This window comes from Pseudorasbora parva, chromosome 25, assembly GCF_024679245.1.
Source record: "Pseudorasbora parva isolate DD20220531a chromosome 25, ASM2467924v1, whole genome shotgun sequence".
In the NCBI taxonomy this organism is placed as follows: domain Eukaryota; kingdom Metazoa; phylum Chordata; class Actinopteri; order Cypriniformes; family Gobionidae; genus Pseudorasbora; species Pseudorasbora parva.
Window position 1 is genome coordinate 14060524 of NC_090196.1, and position 17668 is coordinate 14078191.

Below are 17668 nucleotides of genomic sequence, written 5' to 3' on the forward strand. Positions count from 1 at the left end.
TCATGTGATTGGTTGATTAGATAACTGCATTAATGAGAAATTGAACAGGTATTCCTAATAATCCTTTAGGTGAGTAGGCTATATATATATATATATATATATATATATATATATATATATATATATATATATATATATATATATATATATATATATATATATATATATATATATCTTGAGGGTTAGTAAATCATGGGTTATTTTAATTTTTAAGTGAACTATTCCTTTAATACCTAATCCCATACAATAAACCTGTTTGGACTATTGTGTAAAAATAGAACTTGTAAATTGGCCATGTGTCACAGACGTGATTAAGACTTAAGGAGTAGGCCTCAGTTCAAGGACATTTAAGTAGCTTTTAAACAAAAAAGAAAACTCCATCTTGAGACAAAACAATGGCACTGACATATTGTTGTAAATCAGCCAGTAGCCCAATAATGAGGTTACGTTTGATGATAATAACGCAGCAGTTTTGATGGCAATGCAGTGGCGTCCCCTTCTGGACGTTAACGGCGACGTCATGACATTAACTTTCGTTTGCTAGTGTACGTGCGTGGAAGTTCATGCAGTACCTTAAAACGGACATAGATTGAGCGCAATAAAATAATATGTATCCTGAATAAGGATTTATGGCTGGCACAGATTACATCACCACGCAACGTTAGACTGTCGAATAATAAATTCCAAGCGTCAAACTGAGCTAAACCCAATAATAACCAACTGCAGAACCGCAGAACCCATATACGTCACTCACAACGGTCTGAGGACAACAGCGCCATGCCACAGTCTCATGCCGGAAGTGGGCGGAGTTCACGAAAACAACAATCGGCACGGCGGAAGAAGAGGACACGGTAAACAGCTGCTTTGTGTTGTGGTTTTAATCTATCAAGTTTATTTGTGATGTGTATTTGATCCATCGTTGTTGTATTAACACTTTATAGAACGTGGCTCTATTTTTTTATGTGCTCTGCTTTACGATGTCTATCGCGTCTGTTGATATGGTCTTGGTTTAAGTAACATAATTGTTTGTGATTTTATTTTGTTGCTGGCGCCGTATTTTTTATTTGCTTTTATCTGATACTGACCAGTGTTTTATGTGTTTTTCCCACTAATTTATTGAGGCATTACGATTTGGAGAGGACCAGCTTTACTTCATGTACATCAATGCAAGACATTCTGCAACAGTTTCTACTGCCCAGTGTTTTAAACTGACCAGATGGCACAGTACACCTTCAAATTCACTTCAAAAAGCAGCTGTCCATGGAGGTATGAAGGTTTGGAGTTATTTGTTTATACACAGTGGCAAGAAATAGTATTTATTTGTTGTCCCTTTTGAATTAGTTGGTTATAAAGTTTCAAGTGTATATATATATATATATATATATATATATATATATATATATATATATATATATATATATATATATATATATATATATTAAGCTAACAAAATGCAAACACTATTTCATGTGTTTGAATGTGTCCCATTAAAATTAAATTAAGTACACAACCAAGCATTATATATATCTGTTTGATTTTGTTGCAGTAAATTGACAATCAGAATGTCACCCCAGGATAATGGAAGCTGATCAAAAACAAGGTTAGTTTTAAAGGCTCTAATAAAGACATAAGCTACTTATACAGATAGTGTGTTGTTATATGTCACATTTTCCAGGAATGTTCTTCTATTCTATAATGTTCAATTGTTTTAGACTGTTCCACAACAGTTGGATGGCTCTATTGACAGTAGGATCTTCATGTTAATGGTAAGAAAAAGAAGGGAAAGGTAAAAAAAATTTTATATACAAGCTTCCCTTCATTAGGATAAAAAACATGAGGGCTTTTCACACTTGAAATAGTAAACTCCGGGTATACAGAATCTTGGGTTATCTTGCTTCATGTTTCACACTGATCATCATTTACCTGAGATGAATAATTAATTCTGGGTATTCATACACTGCCGTTCCACACTGTACTTTAATAAACCATGGGATAACACATGTGCAGTATCGGGTCACTGACAGACACTGCACTGCACACAATATGTTTTCAGAAATGCTCAAGCTTTGCATGTCCTTGTATTACAAGTTTATCCTGAATGGACATTTCAGACTATACAATCATTTAAATGGTCTCTTCTTCGCTGCAATTGCGTTTTCTGTTTGCATTTGATATTTTTCCTCTTCAATGCTGACTTTATTATTTATATAGAGTGCACAGTGGTTCAGTGACTGTCCAAAGCACGTAAAATATAAAAGTGTGAAATGTTACTTTACCCGAGGTTAAAAGTGTGTTTAGAATGACGATAAGCTCAGTGTGAGAAGCCCTATGAAGTGCTTGCCTTTAATTTCTGTATACCTTTTGAACTGAAAATGGTTAATTAATTTGATTGTGACAGGGTATCATTTATGTCAGAAATTTAGACATGAGAAACTGAATTTCACAACTTTATTATACATGCTACATCCTGACTTCAACACACGGTATTGTTAAAGCACTTCCAACATTTCATCCTATTTGTTTGTACCCTTGTCTCATGAAGGAGCCACGGATCACAGAAGACCTCTGCACTGCAGTGCAAAGACTGAGGAACAACCACAAGTTTTCAACAGTTTAGTGGAAGAGCCCTGATTTCTGACATTTGAAAGTGGAAGACTGGAACAAGCCCTTCAACTTTCACAGGCTGAATGGTTGACCGACAGCTGGCCAAAGAGACAGTTGTTTATAGAGGTTACATTTATTTTAGATTTAATTTGTCATGTACCTGCTGTGCAATTACTTTCAACTTAGTTCAATTTATTCCCCTTGGTCTGATTGTGTATTTTTTTAAAGCAAACCCAAGCTAGTATATGATGCCTTTTGCTACTTAAGGGGATTTTTAAGGAACATTTTATAAAATTAAACAATTTCTGTGTGTTTTGGGGTTTGTTTGATTAATCTGAATCATGCATAACAGTGTAGAATTGTGTAATATATATTATGTACTATGAAAAAAAGGTTTATTCTGAGATGCTTGAGTAAAAAACAAATATGTTGTGTCATAAAAATAAATGTTCAAATGCTCAATCTTTGTTTTCATTTTTTGTGTGTTAAGATTTGTGTTCAGTTTATCTAATATAATATTTAAGACATAATATAAATAAATAAAAAATAATAGCAACTTTTTACTTTAAAAACGTTACAATGTTTTTTTATAAATACATTTTTTAACGTAAATTATTTGATTTTGTATTAATATCCAGTATTGTTTATTTTAAAACATATTTTTATGATTTAACTATGAGTGAGTATATCTATCTAGCCTATCTATCATCTCTCTATCTATCTTCAATTAGAACTTATTAATTAAATACTTGACATTATTAACATCGTTTAAACTTTAGGCTTGAAACGCTCCAAATAGAGCAATGTATGCGAAGATAAATCAGCTCCGCCCACTTCCGGCATGAGACTGTGGCGTGGCGCTGTTGTCCCTCAGACTGTTGTGAGTGACGTGTATGGGTTCTGCGGTTCTGCAGTTAGACCTGTCTCGCTAAACCAGGAAAACAAACCGCAGCGATACTGTATCATTGACAGTTACAAGAGCTACAGGTCACAGACATCGCTTTGACTCTGTTTGGTAAGACCTTATTTCACCCGAGTTCAATGTTTGATATGTGTAAATAAGGATTTACTAGGATACCGTGTATATGAATAATTTGCATTCCTGTGTCCGGTACACAAACAGCTCTCTGTTAGCAATTTGACTACGCAGGTATAGCCTACAGCTGACTTGAAGTATAAAAATAATAAATATATAGGCTATAGGCTAATATATATATCTTGCATTTCCATGCTTAAATGTTATTGATGGGAATTTAAAACAAAAAGGCTCTATATTGTCAGCGATAATGTAATGTTATTTATACTGTACTGAATAGCTGCAAAATATGCTGTTAAGTTACTAAATATTTTCAGAAACAATGAAGTCCAAATGGCCTAGGAAGGTTGCTCACCAGGTTAGGTAGACTGCCCTAAATGGTGTCTAGGTAGGCAGTTTAATAGTTTTTGAGCCACATCCACATAAAATGCCAGGTATCATGACTCAGCGTTGGGCAGGAATGATAACAAATATGTTTTTGATTATGTGACTTCACACACACGAGAACTACACACAAAGTACAGCTTTGACAATAAAAAGGTGAGTAGATGCATGTAAAATCTCTGAACGTATCCTATTTTCATTCTTTACATTTTTTAAAGATTAAATTACAGTAACAATTTTACCTTATTACAAGAAGAGTAGTATTACAGAATAGTCTGGGTAACATAAACCACAAAAAGGAAAGTTTTGAGGACCTGTTTGATCAACCTTGCTAGAACATGGCTACAATTGAACTAAATTCAAACAAGGGAACAAATTAATAAAACAAGGCTATAAATTAACATGTCATGGCAACTAATTCTTGATTTGTGGCCATGGTATCTGTTTTTTTGTATGGGGCTCTGGTTTTATGTGCTGGCTTTAGTTAATATTCTAACTATTATTTTGTGTGAACAAGATATCGGGTCAAAACTAAATCAAAATTAGATCAAAATAAAAAAATATATATATTTAAAAAAAATTAAAAACATTGTCGAATAATTTAAAAAAAAAATTCACACTGTAGTTGGTTCATCTTTTTTTGTGTGTTAATTGTGGTTGACCAAATAAGTTGCATAACTGTGGTCAAAGTCAAGCCAAAATCTGGCCTGCCACTCATAACCACAACCTGTTTTAAGTTGTTAAAAAAAAGGGAAAAAAAAGGATGTTGGAATAGTTACTCTTTTTAATGTTTTTGAAAGAAGACTCTTATGCTTATGAAGCCTGCATTTATTTGATCAAAAATACAGGGGAAAAACTGTAATATTGTGCAGTATTATTACAATTTAAAATAATGGTTTTCTATTTAAATACTTTAAAATATAACTTATTCCTGTGATCAAAGCTGACTTTTCAGTATCATTACTCCAGTCTTCATTGTCACATGATCCTTCAGAAATCATTCAAATAGAAAGGTATTATTTTAAATTGTAATAATATTTCACAATATTATTGTTATTTTTTTTCTTCTGTATTTCTGCATATAAAACGTAAATGTATCTATATGCATTCTTTATTATGCACTGTGGACATTGCAAATATTTAGATTTTGGCTGTAACTTGTTTGCATGTTTCCTTCCTCTTGCTTTCCTACAGAAGTGCTCAGTATGGCAGGCGTTCTGCACACACAGATGCTGCTGTTGTCCAGGCAATACTGCAGAGTCGTCTCTGTCATAAACTCACACATTCACACCAGCTCTGGGCTGGCCGCTAAAGACCACTACAAAGTTCTTGTGCTCGGTGGAGGGAGCGGTGGCATAGCGATGGCCGCACGTCTGAAAAGAAAGGTCGGCGCGGAAAACGTGGCCATCGTGGAGCCTAGTGAGGTATAATGCAGCAGAGCATTTTTAGTTGAACTGCCGCTTAAAGAGACCACCGTATGTCTGGTTGTTCTTGAGGTGTCACGTACGCCACGTTCTGGGATTCAGGTTTAACAAGTTCCTATTCAGTGCATGGTCATTGTATGAACATGTACACTACCATTCAAAAGCTGGCGTGTATTGTATGAACATGTACGCTACCATTCAAATATCTTTCAGGCAGGCGTTCCTCTTTATTGAGAAACACACTGCCCGAAAGATATACCCAACAACAAAAAAGTCCTGTAGACCCCAAAGCTTTTGAATCTGTGTCTGTGGCTGCAGTCGTTCAAGTCTAATTCTAAACAGTACTTTGTACTTTATCCACTACATTGTACTTTATCCACATTTCAGGGTAAGGGATTTACACAGTAGAGGAGGAGACAATCTAAATAAAGGAATGCAAATGTTGTATAGGTAAAAGGGGTACACCCCATACATTTCAGTGTCACCAGCCCTATCCTATCAGCATAACAGTGCCAATCAACGCATAGATGCAAATCTAATCACTGACGATGTTGCTTATAGATCAGGAAGTGCATAAAGACAAAAGACTGATTAGCTAGATCTCGTTAGAATGTAGTCAATCTGTACCTCCAAACTGTAAAGCATTATGTACATAAACTGTTTGTATACTATTACATTGGAACCTTATAACAATTTATACATTTGTAATCCCACACTATTTACAGCTAATACAGGCCATTTACTAAGGAGATATAGTAGTTTTTAAGTTTTAACAGTTATCGAGGTGGAGCCAAAAACCTAGGACTAGTTTGCAAAAAGTTTTTTTTTAAATTATCTCCTATATTTAATGAACAGTTCGATTGACATCGGTGATCCTAGAGGCAAAATTGCTCAGAATGAGGAGTTCTACCATGTGGTGTGAATGTCGTGGGCGTGTGCGAAAAATCGTGCGATATACAATCCTTTACGCATGTGAAAAACACGGAGGTGGCCGATTTTTAAAATTTAAAATTTCTCATAGGCCTCTAGGCCTAATAGCTCCTCACTGCAGAGCAGGAAATCCAGGGGGCGGGCTTTTTTAAAAGATTTTTGAAGTCGTCATCTGGTTGTTTGGTTTTTGGCATGTGTCGTGTTCTTTAACGGTCCACCTGGGAACTAATACCGTGACACACACCCTTGTGGAGGAAGAAAAACGTTGTGTTTATCAATTTGGCAATGAGCGCTTACCAGGATTAACAAAACACTGGATTTTCAAAAGTAGCCTATGTGAAGTTTGCGGCTCCATTGTTGCAGTATGTAGCAAAGTATATAAAGTGGGAGGGGTTGGGCTGAGTTTCGTTCCGACTGGCCTCCTTTAACCTTGTCTGACAGCCGCTCGAACTTCATTGGCCGATGGTGGCCGCGTTGTTCGAGATATGCGAATGGCCTCATAGACAATCACGACACTTTGGATAAAGACACCAAAGTCATAAATTGACTCACCTGTTTTCAAGTCAATCTGACTGACTGTTACATAGCTATATAGCCCTTTTTGTGTTTTTTCATTTTATAGTGCCACCAAGTGGTCAATCGCTTTGATTTTTTTTTCCATGTGACCAAAAATTTAGCCCATAAATATTGGTGCAATCATTTTTTCCAAGTTGAACGCACACCATGAAGTCGTAAATGTCAGTGGGAAGTTCGGGATTTTCTTTAAACCCGATCTGTACGAGTTGGGGGCAACGTTTGTAGTTGAATATAACGGGTATTTAGCAGTGACACTGTTAAGCTTTGTCATTTACAACAAAGTAAACTAGCATTGTAAAAAAACTGCCTAATATGTATTGATACTATTTACAGTGGCTTCATGGATTAATGAAAAATGTAAAAGATTAAAACTCACCATGTGCATTATTTGTTCTTAATTTTTGTATAAGCAAAGTTAACAAACTTTGCTGTATTTTTGTGAAATTCATTAAAAGAATGTACACCGCCATCTTGCTCCGTCCAAAGAGACTTGAACGCACATGATGCTGTAAAAAGGACTTCCCAGGAGTACTTGAACGCACCATTTGAGTACTGAGTTCAGAGAAATGTCAATGATAAAAACACTCTGCGGCAAATGGTTTAAGAGTTATAAACCATTACACACTTTTGATCACTGTAGTGCCACCATCAGGCCAATTGGGACGAGTCTTGGTGACGTTGTAGATGGGGTATAGATGGTCAAAGTTTCAAGTCTCGACTTGCGGTTAGTTCTGGCCGATCACTTTTAGGGGTGAATGTTGGTCTTTGGGAATTCTAACAATTACAATATGGCAATATGCACTTGAACCCCTGTCTTACTGACCCCAAACCTTTGAACATCAGAGGCTTGTTATTTAAAAAAAATTATAAACTGTGCACTTTTTCATCAATACTCAGCATGACATTTTTATTCATATGCATTTTTGACTTCAGAAGCATTACTATCAGCCTATATGGACGTTAGTTGGAGCAGGGGCTAAAACGGTCGCTTCCTCTGGACGATCAACAGCGAGTGTGATACCATCAGGGGTGACGTGGGTCAAGTCCAAAGTGGCAGAATTTGATCCTGAGAACAACACTGTCCGGACAGACTCCGGGAAAAAGGTATGGAACAGTATTTGAGTTGATGTATGTTATGAACGTGTCTCACAGTGTTGTGCCTTTCTGCGCATGATTATGATAGAAAAGTGTCTCTTTTGACAAGGGCTAGCCTTGAAAGCTGGGAATTTTTGTGGCGTAATTTAGAATCTTGCATAAGATTACATTTCACATTATACTGAAATATGAAGGTGTGTGATTATAAAATAGTAGAAAATGAACATGTTGCAAAACCAAAAGGAATGTCATATTACCATAGTTAAATTGCAACATAATTTAGAATGCTCACTTAAATCATACTAAACCTAGCTTTGGTATTTTTTTATTATATGTAACTGTTTTTCTCTCTCTCAGATTTCCTATGATTATTTGATTGTAGCTCTTGGGCTTGAGCTGCACTATGAAAAGGTATGTTATGAATGTTATTCATAGACTTAATTGCTAGTTTTCCTGATGTGAAACCTTTACTGCAGCGCTTGTTTTGATTGAGAGTAGTTTTATTATTAACATACCGGTAGTTTGGGTGTGGTGTCACTGCCACATCAGTCCAGAGGAAGTTTCTAATCTTAATGTCATGATATCAAAGTTCAAGTACAATTTCAACCTTAGTTTTATTATTTGGATTTTTTAAGTCATACCTGATATATGTTAAGACATATGAAACTGTACCCGTTTTCACATGGAATAAAATAAGTCTGGATTAATAAACTCAGTTTAAACTATTTAAAGTACGCTAGATAGAGCTTCTCAAAGCATCGATCCAATTGAATTCCTTCTGCTTACAGATCAAGGGCCTGCCAGAAGGGTTTGAACATCCCAAAATCGGCTCAAACTACTCTGTGGAAACAGTGGAAAAGACGTGGAATGCCTTGAGAAACTTTAAGGAGGGCAATGCTTTGTTCACCTTCCCAAACACTCCCATCAAATGTGCAGGAGCTCCTCAGAAAATCATGTATCTCTCGGATTCCTTCTTGAGAAAGGTTTAACTCTTCAACTACGCATTGTGTTCCCATTGTACATCAGTCATTACCTTTTATTAATACATCTACAGAAATATAAGCCTATTACAATATTTTTGGACATGTATCATGGTAATACCGTGTTTTTGGGCCATATATCATGGTAACACCATGTATTTTGGTACGTGTATCACGGCAATACCATGTTTAGTAGACATGCACTATGATAATAACATGTTTTTGGGTATATATGATATAGTAACACCCAAGTATTTTGGACATGTACATGTACCATGGTAATACGTTTTGTGGACACAAACAAGGGTAATACTAAAAGGTAAAACCATGTATTTTAGTACATGTATTATGGCAATACCATGTCCTGTGGACCCAAATAAAGATAATAATGTGTTTTTGGGCATATATCATATAGTAACAAGAAGTATTTTGGACAGTTTTGTGGAAAAAAAACAAGGATAATATCATGTTTTTTGGGGGAAATCTGGATAAAACCATGCATTTTAGTACATGTTTAATGGCAGCATCATGTTTTGTGGACATGAACAAGGGTGATACCTTGTTTTGGGCCAAGTAACATGTATTTTTGACATGTATCACGGCAATACCATGTTCTGTGGACATGAATAAGAATAATAACATGTTTTTGGGCCAACCAAGTAAACCCCCAAGTATTTCAGACATGTACCATGGTAATCCCATGTTTTGTGGACACAAACAAGGGTAATATGTTTAGGGGGGCTTATCATGGTAACACTGTATTTTACATGTACCATGTTACTGCCATGTTTTGAGGACACAAAACCAGGATAATTACATGTTTTTGGGCATCTATCATGGCAATAGCATCTTTTTTATTATTCGAAATAGCTTAGTGAGTCATGTTAATACCATGGTATATGAATATCATTCAGTGCCATACATTAACATTTAATATTCACCATCCAAATGACCAATAATACTTAACAAATTGATCATGTTTTATAAACTGTTTTTTTTTTTTTAGACAGAAAAAAGGTCCAAGGCCAACATTATTTTCAACACCTCCTTACCAGTGCTGTTCGGGGTCAAGAAATATGCAGATGCCTTGTGGGAGATTGTGAAGAAACGGGACATTACTGTTAACCTCAGGCAAAACCTCATCGAGGTCAGGGCAGACAAACAGGAAGCTGTTTTTGAGAATCTGGACAAACCTGGGGAGACAGAGGTTTTCAAGGTAACCATTGATAAATTTGACTAGAAAAAAACATCTTCAGTTCTGGTAGATGTAGACTGAGTGTGTCAGGTACCCTTCATCTTGGTCATAGTACGAGATGATCCACGTTACCCCTCCGATGGGACCACCTGCAGCGCTGAAAGGCTCCTCATTGGACGATGCGAGCGGCTGGCTGGATGTAAACAAGTACAACCTTCAGCATAAGACGTATGCCAATGTGTTTGGTATCGGAGACTGCACCAATCTACCCACATCAAAAACAGCGGCAGCAGTAGGTAAAAGACCGGAAAAACTATTCTTCAAATATATTTCTGGTTACACATATTTTGGGATAAATTATTGTGGTATTCTCTGGGAAAAGTAGGAGATAAGTCCTTGCTTTTCTTGTTAATTATCAATACTCATCAGACAGATTCTAGAACCATTTTTTCTCATTTTCCATTATTAATGAATTAGTAGTCACTTGTGAGGAGCTTTCCCATTCGTTTAGAGTAATGAGAGTTGTCAATGCTTGTTTCACTGAAATATGACTATAATCTCCTGCAGCTGCACAGTCTGCAGTACTCGACCGAACTGTCAGCAGAATTCTGAAGAAACAGACGCCGGATAAGATAGTAAGTATGTTTGAGGATAAACATTAATGTCGTTTGCCACTGTAGAAGCACTATACTTTTGCTCCATCAGCTCTAGTCCCCAAATGTACTCCACCAGGGGGCGCAGTGTTAAAATAAACTATCAATAACATTGTTTATCCAGTCCTAGATACAGTCCTAATAGAGTGGTGCGGTGATGATGTATTTTTGTCGCATGACAATGTCGCAGTCACTAAGCTTTCAGCTCTTTCAGTCTTTGATTAAAAACATTTTCTCCTGAAAGCTCAAGTTATAATATCTCATTCCGTTTGCTAAAGTGAGATTATAAACACAACGAGGCTGTGAAAGCGGACTAGCGAGTGGATGAGTGTACCTGTTTGGCTGATGTTGTTTAATGTCCCAGACAACCTCTAGAGTCAAGTTAGCCACTTGGTAGCAAAAGCCTTTTGCAAGATGGTTGCCTTTTGTATTACTGATGAAATTGATATAGTTAAATAAAACATGAAAATGTCTTGAGCTTGTGTTCACCTTCACCACATAACTTATTTCAGGCATTTAACCAAAAGCCCATTTTAAAAAAACATTGACTTTGGGACGATGGAACCAGAAGTGCTAAAATGCTAAAACTAATATTGGGCTACAAGAACAACAGATGCAATAATAGTATAATAATAATAATAATAATAGTAGCTAAATGCACAATGTAATATTTTTGGATTCAAATATCCAAAACCCACTGGAACAATGTTATATCTTTTTTTTGATTTGTGTACTTATATTATTCCAAATGTTTCCAAGAATGTTTAAATCCAGAGAAATAAGCAATTTTAATCAGGAAAGGGACCTATCAATGACATCATACCTGTGTTACCCTTGATTTTATTTTGTAGAAACCATGGAAACACCAACAAAACTTTAATATTATGTGTTTTATTAGACAGGTGAGCAACTGTTTGGATACATTAATCGTCAGAAAACGAATCATATAGATCAACACAATTAGTCTTATTGTTTAAATTTCGTTTTGTTAAATTGCCTAATATCGATCTAGCTCACAGCAGTGTGAACAAGTGTCTCATAGTAGCCACCGAGCAAACACACAGAGTAGCATTATAACATAATATATATGATAAAACATAATATGATAAAACAGTGCTGCGTTACTTCACATTAGAGGTCTTCACGGGTCCACAAATTCGTACCTGAACCCGAAGAGACCGGGACAGTGTTCCACACAGAACCGACCCGGACCCATCTACTATTTCAAAAGCTGGACCCGGACCCGTGCAGATCCGAGAAATGTCAAAAATGTAGTACCCGGAACCGACATGGACCCGTCTATTATTTGATAGCTGGAACCGAACCCAGCGGGAAGACACAGACCTGACTGGACCCGACTATCTCATATTCCACTATAAACTGCTCTTAACATGTTAAGCTAATAAATAAGCGGCGAAAAATAACTTGATCTCAGCCTACCTAGCGTTATAGCTGTCGTCTCCCTTCCTTGTACCTGATTGTGATGTATTACAATATTCCTCTCTTGTGTTCCAAGTATGCTTGATTGACTCATCATTTCAGCTGTAAAAGTCCATTTTATGTCACAGTGATCGATTTTATGCGTCTTTGCAGATTTGCATTTCGACTCGAGTTCACTCGCATAATAACTTTGACTTTATATATCGAGTGCTCGTGTAGTGCCGTGGCCGCTGACGTTAGCATTATTTATTTGCCATAATCTCTGTGAGCCGAGTCTGACTACCAGAACTTTAAGATTAAACAAGACGGTTCATTCATATTATTTTTACAGTCACAGCAGAAGCTTGGGTTGCCATAGAAACATGACACGCGCTAGAGAGCTTTTTGAGAAATAGGACATTTAAGAGAAATATGAGCTTTTTTACGCAATTTGAGCGTCACAGAAAACATCTATGTGACAGTTCGTCTGAGGTTTTGTTGCTGATTTGAAATATAATGTTGAGTACATTATTACTGTGCGCACGCATTAAATCAGCTCGCTTTGTAAACAGCTGAGAGCGCGAACAAAAGAGAAAGAGCTTGTGTTTTAAAAAAAATATTTCTAAACCTTATTTCCCGGCTCACACTTTTCTTATCCTAATTTAGCAATTTGCAAGTTACACAAAACACACAAGCCTCTCACGGCCAGGCGTTCTCCGAGTCCGATCAACGTATTACATAGGCTACAACGTTAAACAGACCTGGGACCTGAAGTAATAGATTGGGACCCGACCTGGACCCGGCTGACCATTTAAAATATAGACCCGAACCCGCACGGGTCCCGGGTCCACGGGTCTCGGGCGCCCCGTGAAGACCTCTACTTCACATACACATGACCGGAAGAAGCAGAAGCGGAGACTGTGGCATAATAAAAGCTCTGCGATATCAAGGCGTCATTAAGCATCAACCTTTGTTTTGAATAAGTGACCTCTAGTGGCGAAAAATTACATATTTTGCCTGTAATAGTTTTATTGGCCTGTTTAGCTGAGCCATTCATGGAACAAAAAAACAAGCACTGAAAATTGATAAAAGAACGCATATTACACAGAAACTTGATATTTATCTTATTAGATAATTAGTTCATTGCATTTGATAGATTTTACTTTCAATAAAACATTTGCAATGTGTTTGTTTATGGTGTTATGATGCATGTTTGGCCTGAGTTTTTGTTGCATTTGCTAAATGCAAAACTGATTGGAAGCTTTGTTTCTCTCATCACTAATGCAAACAATGACAGAGTCCACAGGGAACCAAGATAGTGCTCAGAATTGCAATGTGACAACAAACAAGACTTCACAATGATTGACTGAGTTAACAGGGTTTATATAGAGCAGTGCAGGTGTGACAACACTTTGTAGGCCAAAACACAGAAGCGAGTTAGCATTTTAGCACTTTCAGTTCCGTCGTCAGGAAGTCAGTGGGGTTTTTTGACTTGGGTTTTGGTTAAATGGCTAAAATAAGGTCTGTGGTGAACACAAGCTCAAGACACTTTCATGTTTTATTCCACAACATAAAATACATCAGTTTTATCCCACTCGTGATTTTTTGAAGCTGTTACATGTCTTGAAAAAGGTATTCGCTAACAAGTAGCTAAATGGCACTACAGAGGCTGTTGAGGAGATTAAATGTCATCACACCGAACAGGTAAAGTGTTCTCAGAATTGTGTTCTTATAAACTATTCTAACTCAAACGTTCTGGGAAAATGTTTTGAGATGAAAACTGAAAGAGTTGTCAGAAGTTTAGTGATGGTGATGTTGAAGTCGAGCGACTGTAGTGTAGTCTGTTTATTAGCTTACATTTAGTTTTTTACTTCTGGCGACTGCATTTAGGCTTTAAAATTAATAAAAGTTGTGTTAATCTGTAATAATAATATTTATTTACTCTTATAAGTATCATAACCTTTTGTTGATCACAGAGCTTCTTTTTTTTTGCGATAATCCAAAAGCCTAAGGAATAATCCTATTGGATTATTAACCAGTGATCCAGTGACTACAAAGTGACGCCATACCCGACACCACTCTATAGGCAGGGTCAGGCATAATGTAGTCCATGGTGTGATAACCGTGATAACCGCCCTGCAGCTCAGATGGAAGGAGCACCCTCTGGTGGAAATAAAGGGCACTCCAGCTGGTGGATGTAACGTGTAAAATGTATGTCTCATTTGACTAACTTTTGTCATGCACTGGAAAATTACGTTCAGTCAGTGCATTGTATTGTTGGGTAGTTATTCCACACAGGGTACTCAGTTACTTCATCCAAAATCGAATACTTTACTACTATATAAAATAGAAAATAGAGTAGTTTGTGCGAATAGTATTCGAAAAACAGAATGTGAAAAGTCCCCTACTTCCGCCAAGATATTGCATACGATAAACACTTTACTATCGCATGAGGCCACGGGAGGGGATTTATGAATGAAAGTGAAGTGATGCAACTGATGCTGGTTGGTCACTTGACCATAACATGCACTGGGCAGATGTAGTATGTCCAGATTATATTCATACTACCCATATTCATACTGTATAGACTGTACTTGTTTAACAGTCACCAAGTAAATTAAAATGTAGTAGGCCTACCTACCTACTCAAAACAGTATACGCAGAGTATTGTATACTTTGGCTAATGTGGTAGTCATGTAGTTGCATTCTCTGCATACTGAAATATAAATACTATGCATGCCTATTACAGTATGGTGGTATGCTGTACCAAAAATTTAAAATGTTCTTTATACAACAAATACAACTACACTCAAAAGTAGCATGTATAGTTAGATAAATAGTGCATACATTAATAAATTAATTCCATTACAGATAGCTATACTAATACAGGTCCTTCTAAAAAAAATGCATATTGTGATAAAGTTCATTATTTTCCATAATGTAATGATAAAAATTAAACTTTCATATATTTTAAACTAATTGGACATCAACTGAAATATTTCAATTCTTTTATTGTTTTAATACTGATGATTTTGGCATACAGCTCATGAAAACCCAAAATTCCTGTCTCAAAAAATTGGCATATCATGAAAATGTTCTCTAAACAAGCTATTAACCTAATCATCTGAATCAACTAATTAACTCTAAACACCTGCAAAAGATTCCTGAGGCTTTTAAAAACTCCCAGCCTGGTTCATTACTCAAAACCGCAATCATGGGTAAGACTGCCGACCTGACTGCTGTCCAGAAGGCCATCATTGACACCCTCAAGCGAGAGGGTAAGACACAGAAAGAAATTTCTGAACGAATAGGCTGTTCCCAGAGTGCTGTATCAAGGCACCTCAGTGGGAGGTCTGTGGGAAGGAAAAAGTGTGGGAAAAAACGCTGCACAACGAGAAGAGGTGACCGGACCCTGAGGAAGATTGTGGAGAAGGACCGATTCCAGACCTTGGGGGACCTGCGGAAGCAGTGGACTGAGTCTGGAGTAGAAACATCCAGAGCCACCGTGCACAGGCGTGTGCAGGAAATGGGCTACAGGTGCCGCATTCCCCAGGTCAAGCCACTTTTGAACCAGAAACAGTGGCAGAAGCGCTACAGTGGCTACAGAGAAGCAGCACTGGACTGTTGCTCAAATTCTGCATGTCATTCGGAAATCAAGGTGCCAGAGTCTGGAGGAAGACTGGGGAGAAGGAAATGCCAAAATGCCTGAAGTCCAGTGTCAAGTACCCACAGTCAGTGATGGTCTGGGGTGCCTTGTCAGCTGCTGGTGTTGGTCCACTGTGTTTTATCAAGGGCAGGGTCAATGCAGCTAGCTATCAGGAGATTTTGGAGCACTTCATGCTTCCATCTGCTGAAAAGCTTTATGGAGATGAAGATTTCGTTTTTTAGCACGACCTGGCACCTGCTCACAGTGCCAAAACCACTGGTCAATGGTTTACTGACCATGGTATTACTGTGCTCAATTGGCCTGCCAACTCTCCTGACCTGAACCCCATAGAGAATCTGTGGGATATTGTGAAGAGAAAGTTGAGAGACGCAAGACCCAACACTCTGGATGAGCTTAAGGCCGCTATCGAAGCATCCTGGGCCTCCATAACACCTCAGCAGTGCCACAGGCTGATCGCCTCTATGCCACGCCGCATTGAAGCAGTCATTTCTGCAAAAGGATTCCCGACCAAGTATTGAGTGCATAACTGAACATAATTATTTGAAGGTTGATTTTTTTTGTATTAAAAACACTTTTTTGGGTTTTCATGAGTTTTCCAAAATCATTAGTAATTAAAACAATAAAAGACCTGAAATATTTTAGTTGGTGTGCAATGAATCTAAAATATATGAAAGTTTAATTTTTATCAATACATTATGGAAAATAATGAACTTTATCACAATATGCTAATTTTTTTAGAAGGACCTGTAATTACATTCATCATTCAAAATAGCTAAATATTACTTATTGGCATTGTATACTAATTATTAATATGAAATGCTAATTGTTTTGTGCGTGTTGCAGTATGATGGCTACACCTCATGCCCTCTGGTTACAAGCTATAACACAGTCATCTTGGCAGAATTTGATTATGATGGGCAGCCGCTGGAGACGTTCCCCGTGGATCAAAGCAAAGAGAGCAGGGTCATGTACTACATGAAAGCTGATGTCATGCCACATTTGTATTGGCATGGACTTCTCAAGTGAGTACCGATCACATACTGATCTCAACTTAACCTTTTGATTACAAGCCTGACATTTTTTCCCTTCCCTTTTTTTGTTTTTTCTTCTTCCTAAAATTAAGGGGAATTTGGGGAGGCCCAGGACCATACCGGACCATCATGCATATGGGAATGAAATAGAACAAACCTTTAAAGGGAACAGAGCACAAATGTATTGTTTCCTATTGTTAACATATTTCTGTTTGTTGGTGCATAACTTTCACAAATGAATATCCAGATATGTATGATTTAAAATATAGGTTGCTAGCTTTGTAAACATATATAATTACAGTGCTAAATAAATGTGTCTATGGTATAATTCAGTTCTTTGTGATTAAAAAAAAAACATACTTGTGAATTGTCCACATATAACCTTTTCATATCATTCAGAAGGCAATACATTATTAAAATATGAAAATAAAGACCAGGTTCTTTATGAAGTCTGTATTTTTACTCTTTAAATATAGACAGACAGACAGACAGACAGACAGACAGACAGACAGACAGACAGACAGACAGACAGACAGACAGACAGACAGACAGACAGACAGATAGATAGATAGATAGATAGATAGATAGATAGATAGATAGATAGATAGATAGATAGATAGATAGATAGATAGTCATGTTGGCCATGTTTTCCATTCAGCTCAAAAAGTGACCAT

General features: G+C 36.9%; 1 protein-coding gene across 1 annotated transcript; it reads left to right on the plus strand.

Moving 5' to 3' along the window:
- Positions 1–521: 521 nt before the first annotated feature.
- On the plus strand, positions 522–17443 carry sqor (sulfide quinone oxidoreductase). Its single transcript, XM_067435820.1, has 11 exons — positions 522–699; positions 3532–3619; positions 5219–5448; positions 7888–8058; positions 8407–8460; positions 8838–9032; positions 10036–10245; positions 10337–10520; positions 10792–10859; positions 16807–16985; positions 17087–17443. The coding sequence occupies exons 3-11, from the start codon at positions 5230–5232 to the stop codon at positions 17142–17144; spliced, it is 1338 nt and encodes a 445-aa protein (XP_067291921.1). The 5' UTR covers positions 522–699; positions 3532–3619; positions 5219–5229; the 3' UTR covers positions 17145–17443.
- Positions 17444–17668: the final 225 nt, after the last annotated feature.

Coding starts and splice junctions, on each gene's coding strand:
- sqor (XM_067435820.1), top strand. CDS start 5,230: ATGGCAGGCGTTCTGCACACACAGATGCTGCTGTTGTCCAGGCAATAC. Junction 5,449..7,887: donor CCATCGTGGAGCCTAGTGAG/GTATAATGCAGC, acceptor TTTTGACTTCAG/AAGCATTACTATCAGCCTAT. Junction 8,461..8,837: donor TTGAGCTGCACTATGAAAAG/GTATGTTATGAA, acceptor TTCTGCTTACAG/ATCAAGGGCCTGCCAGAAGG.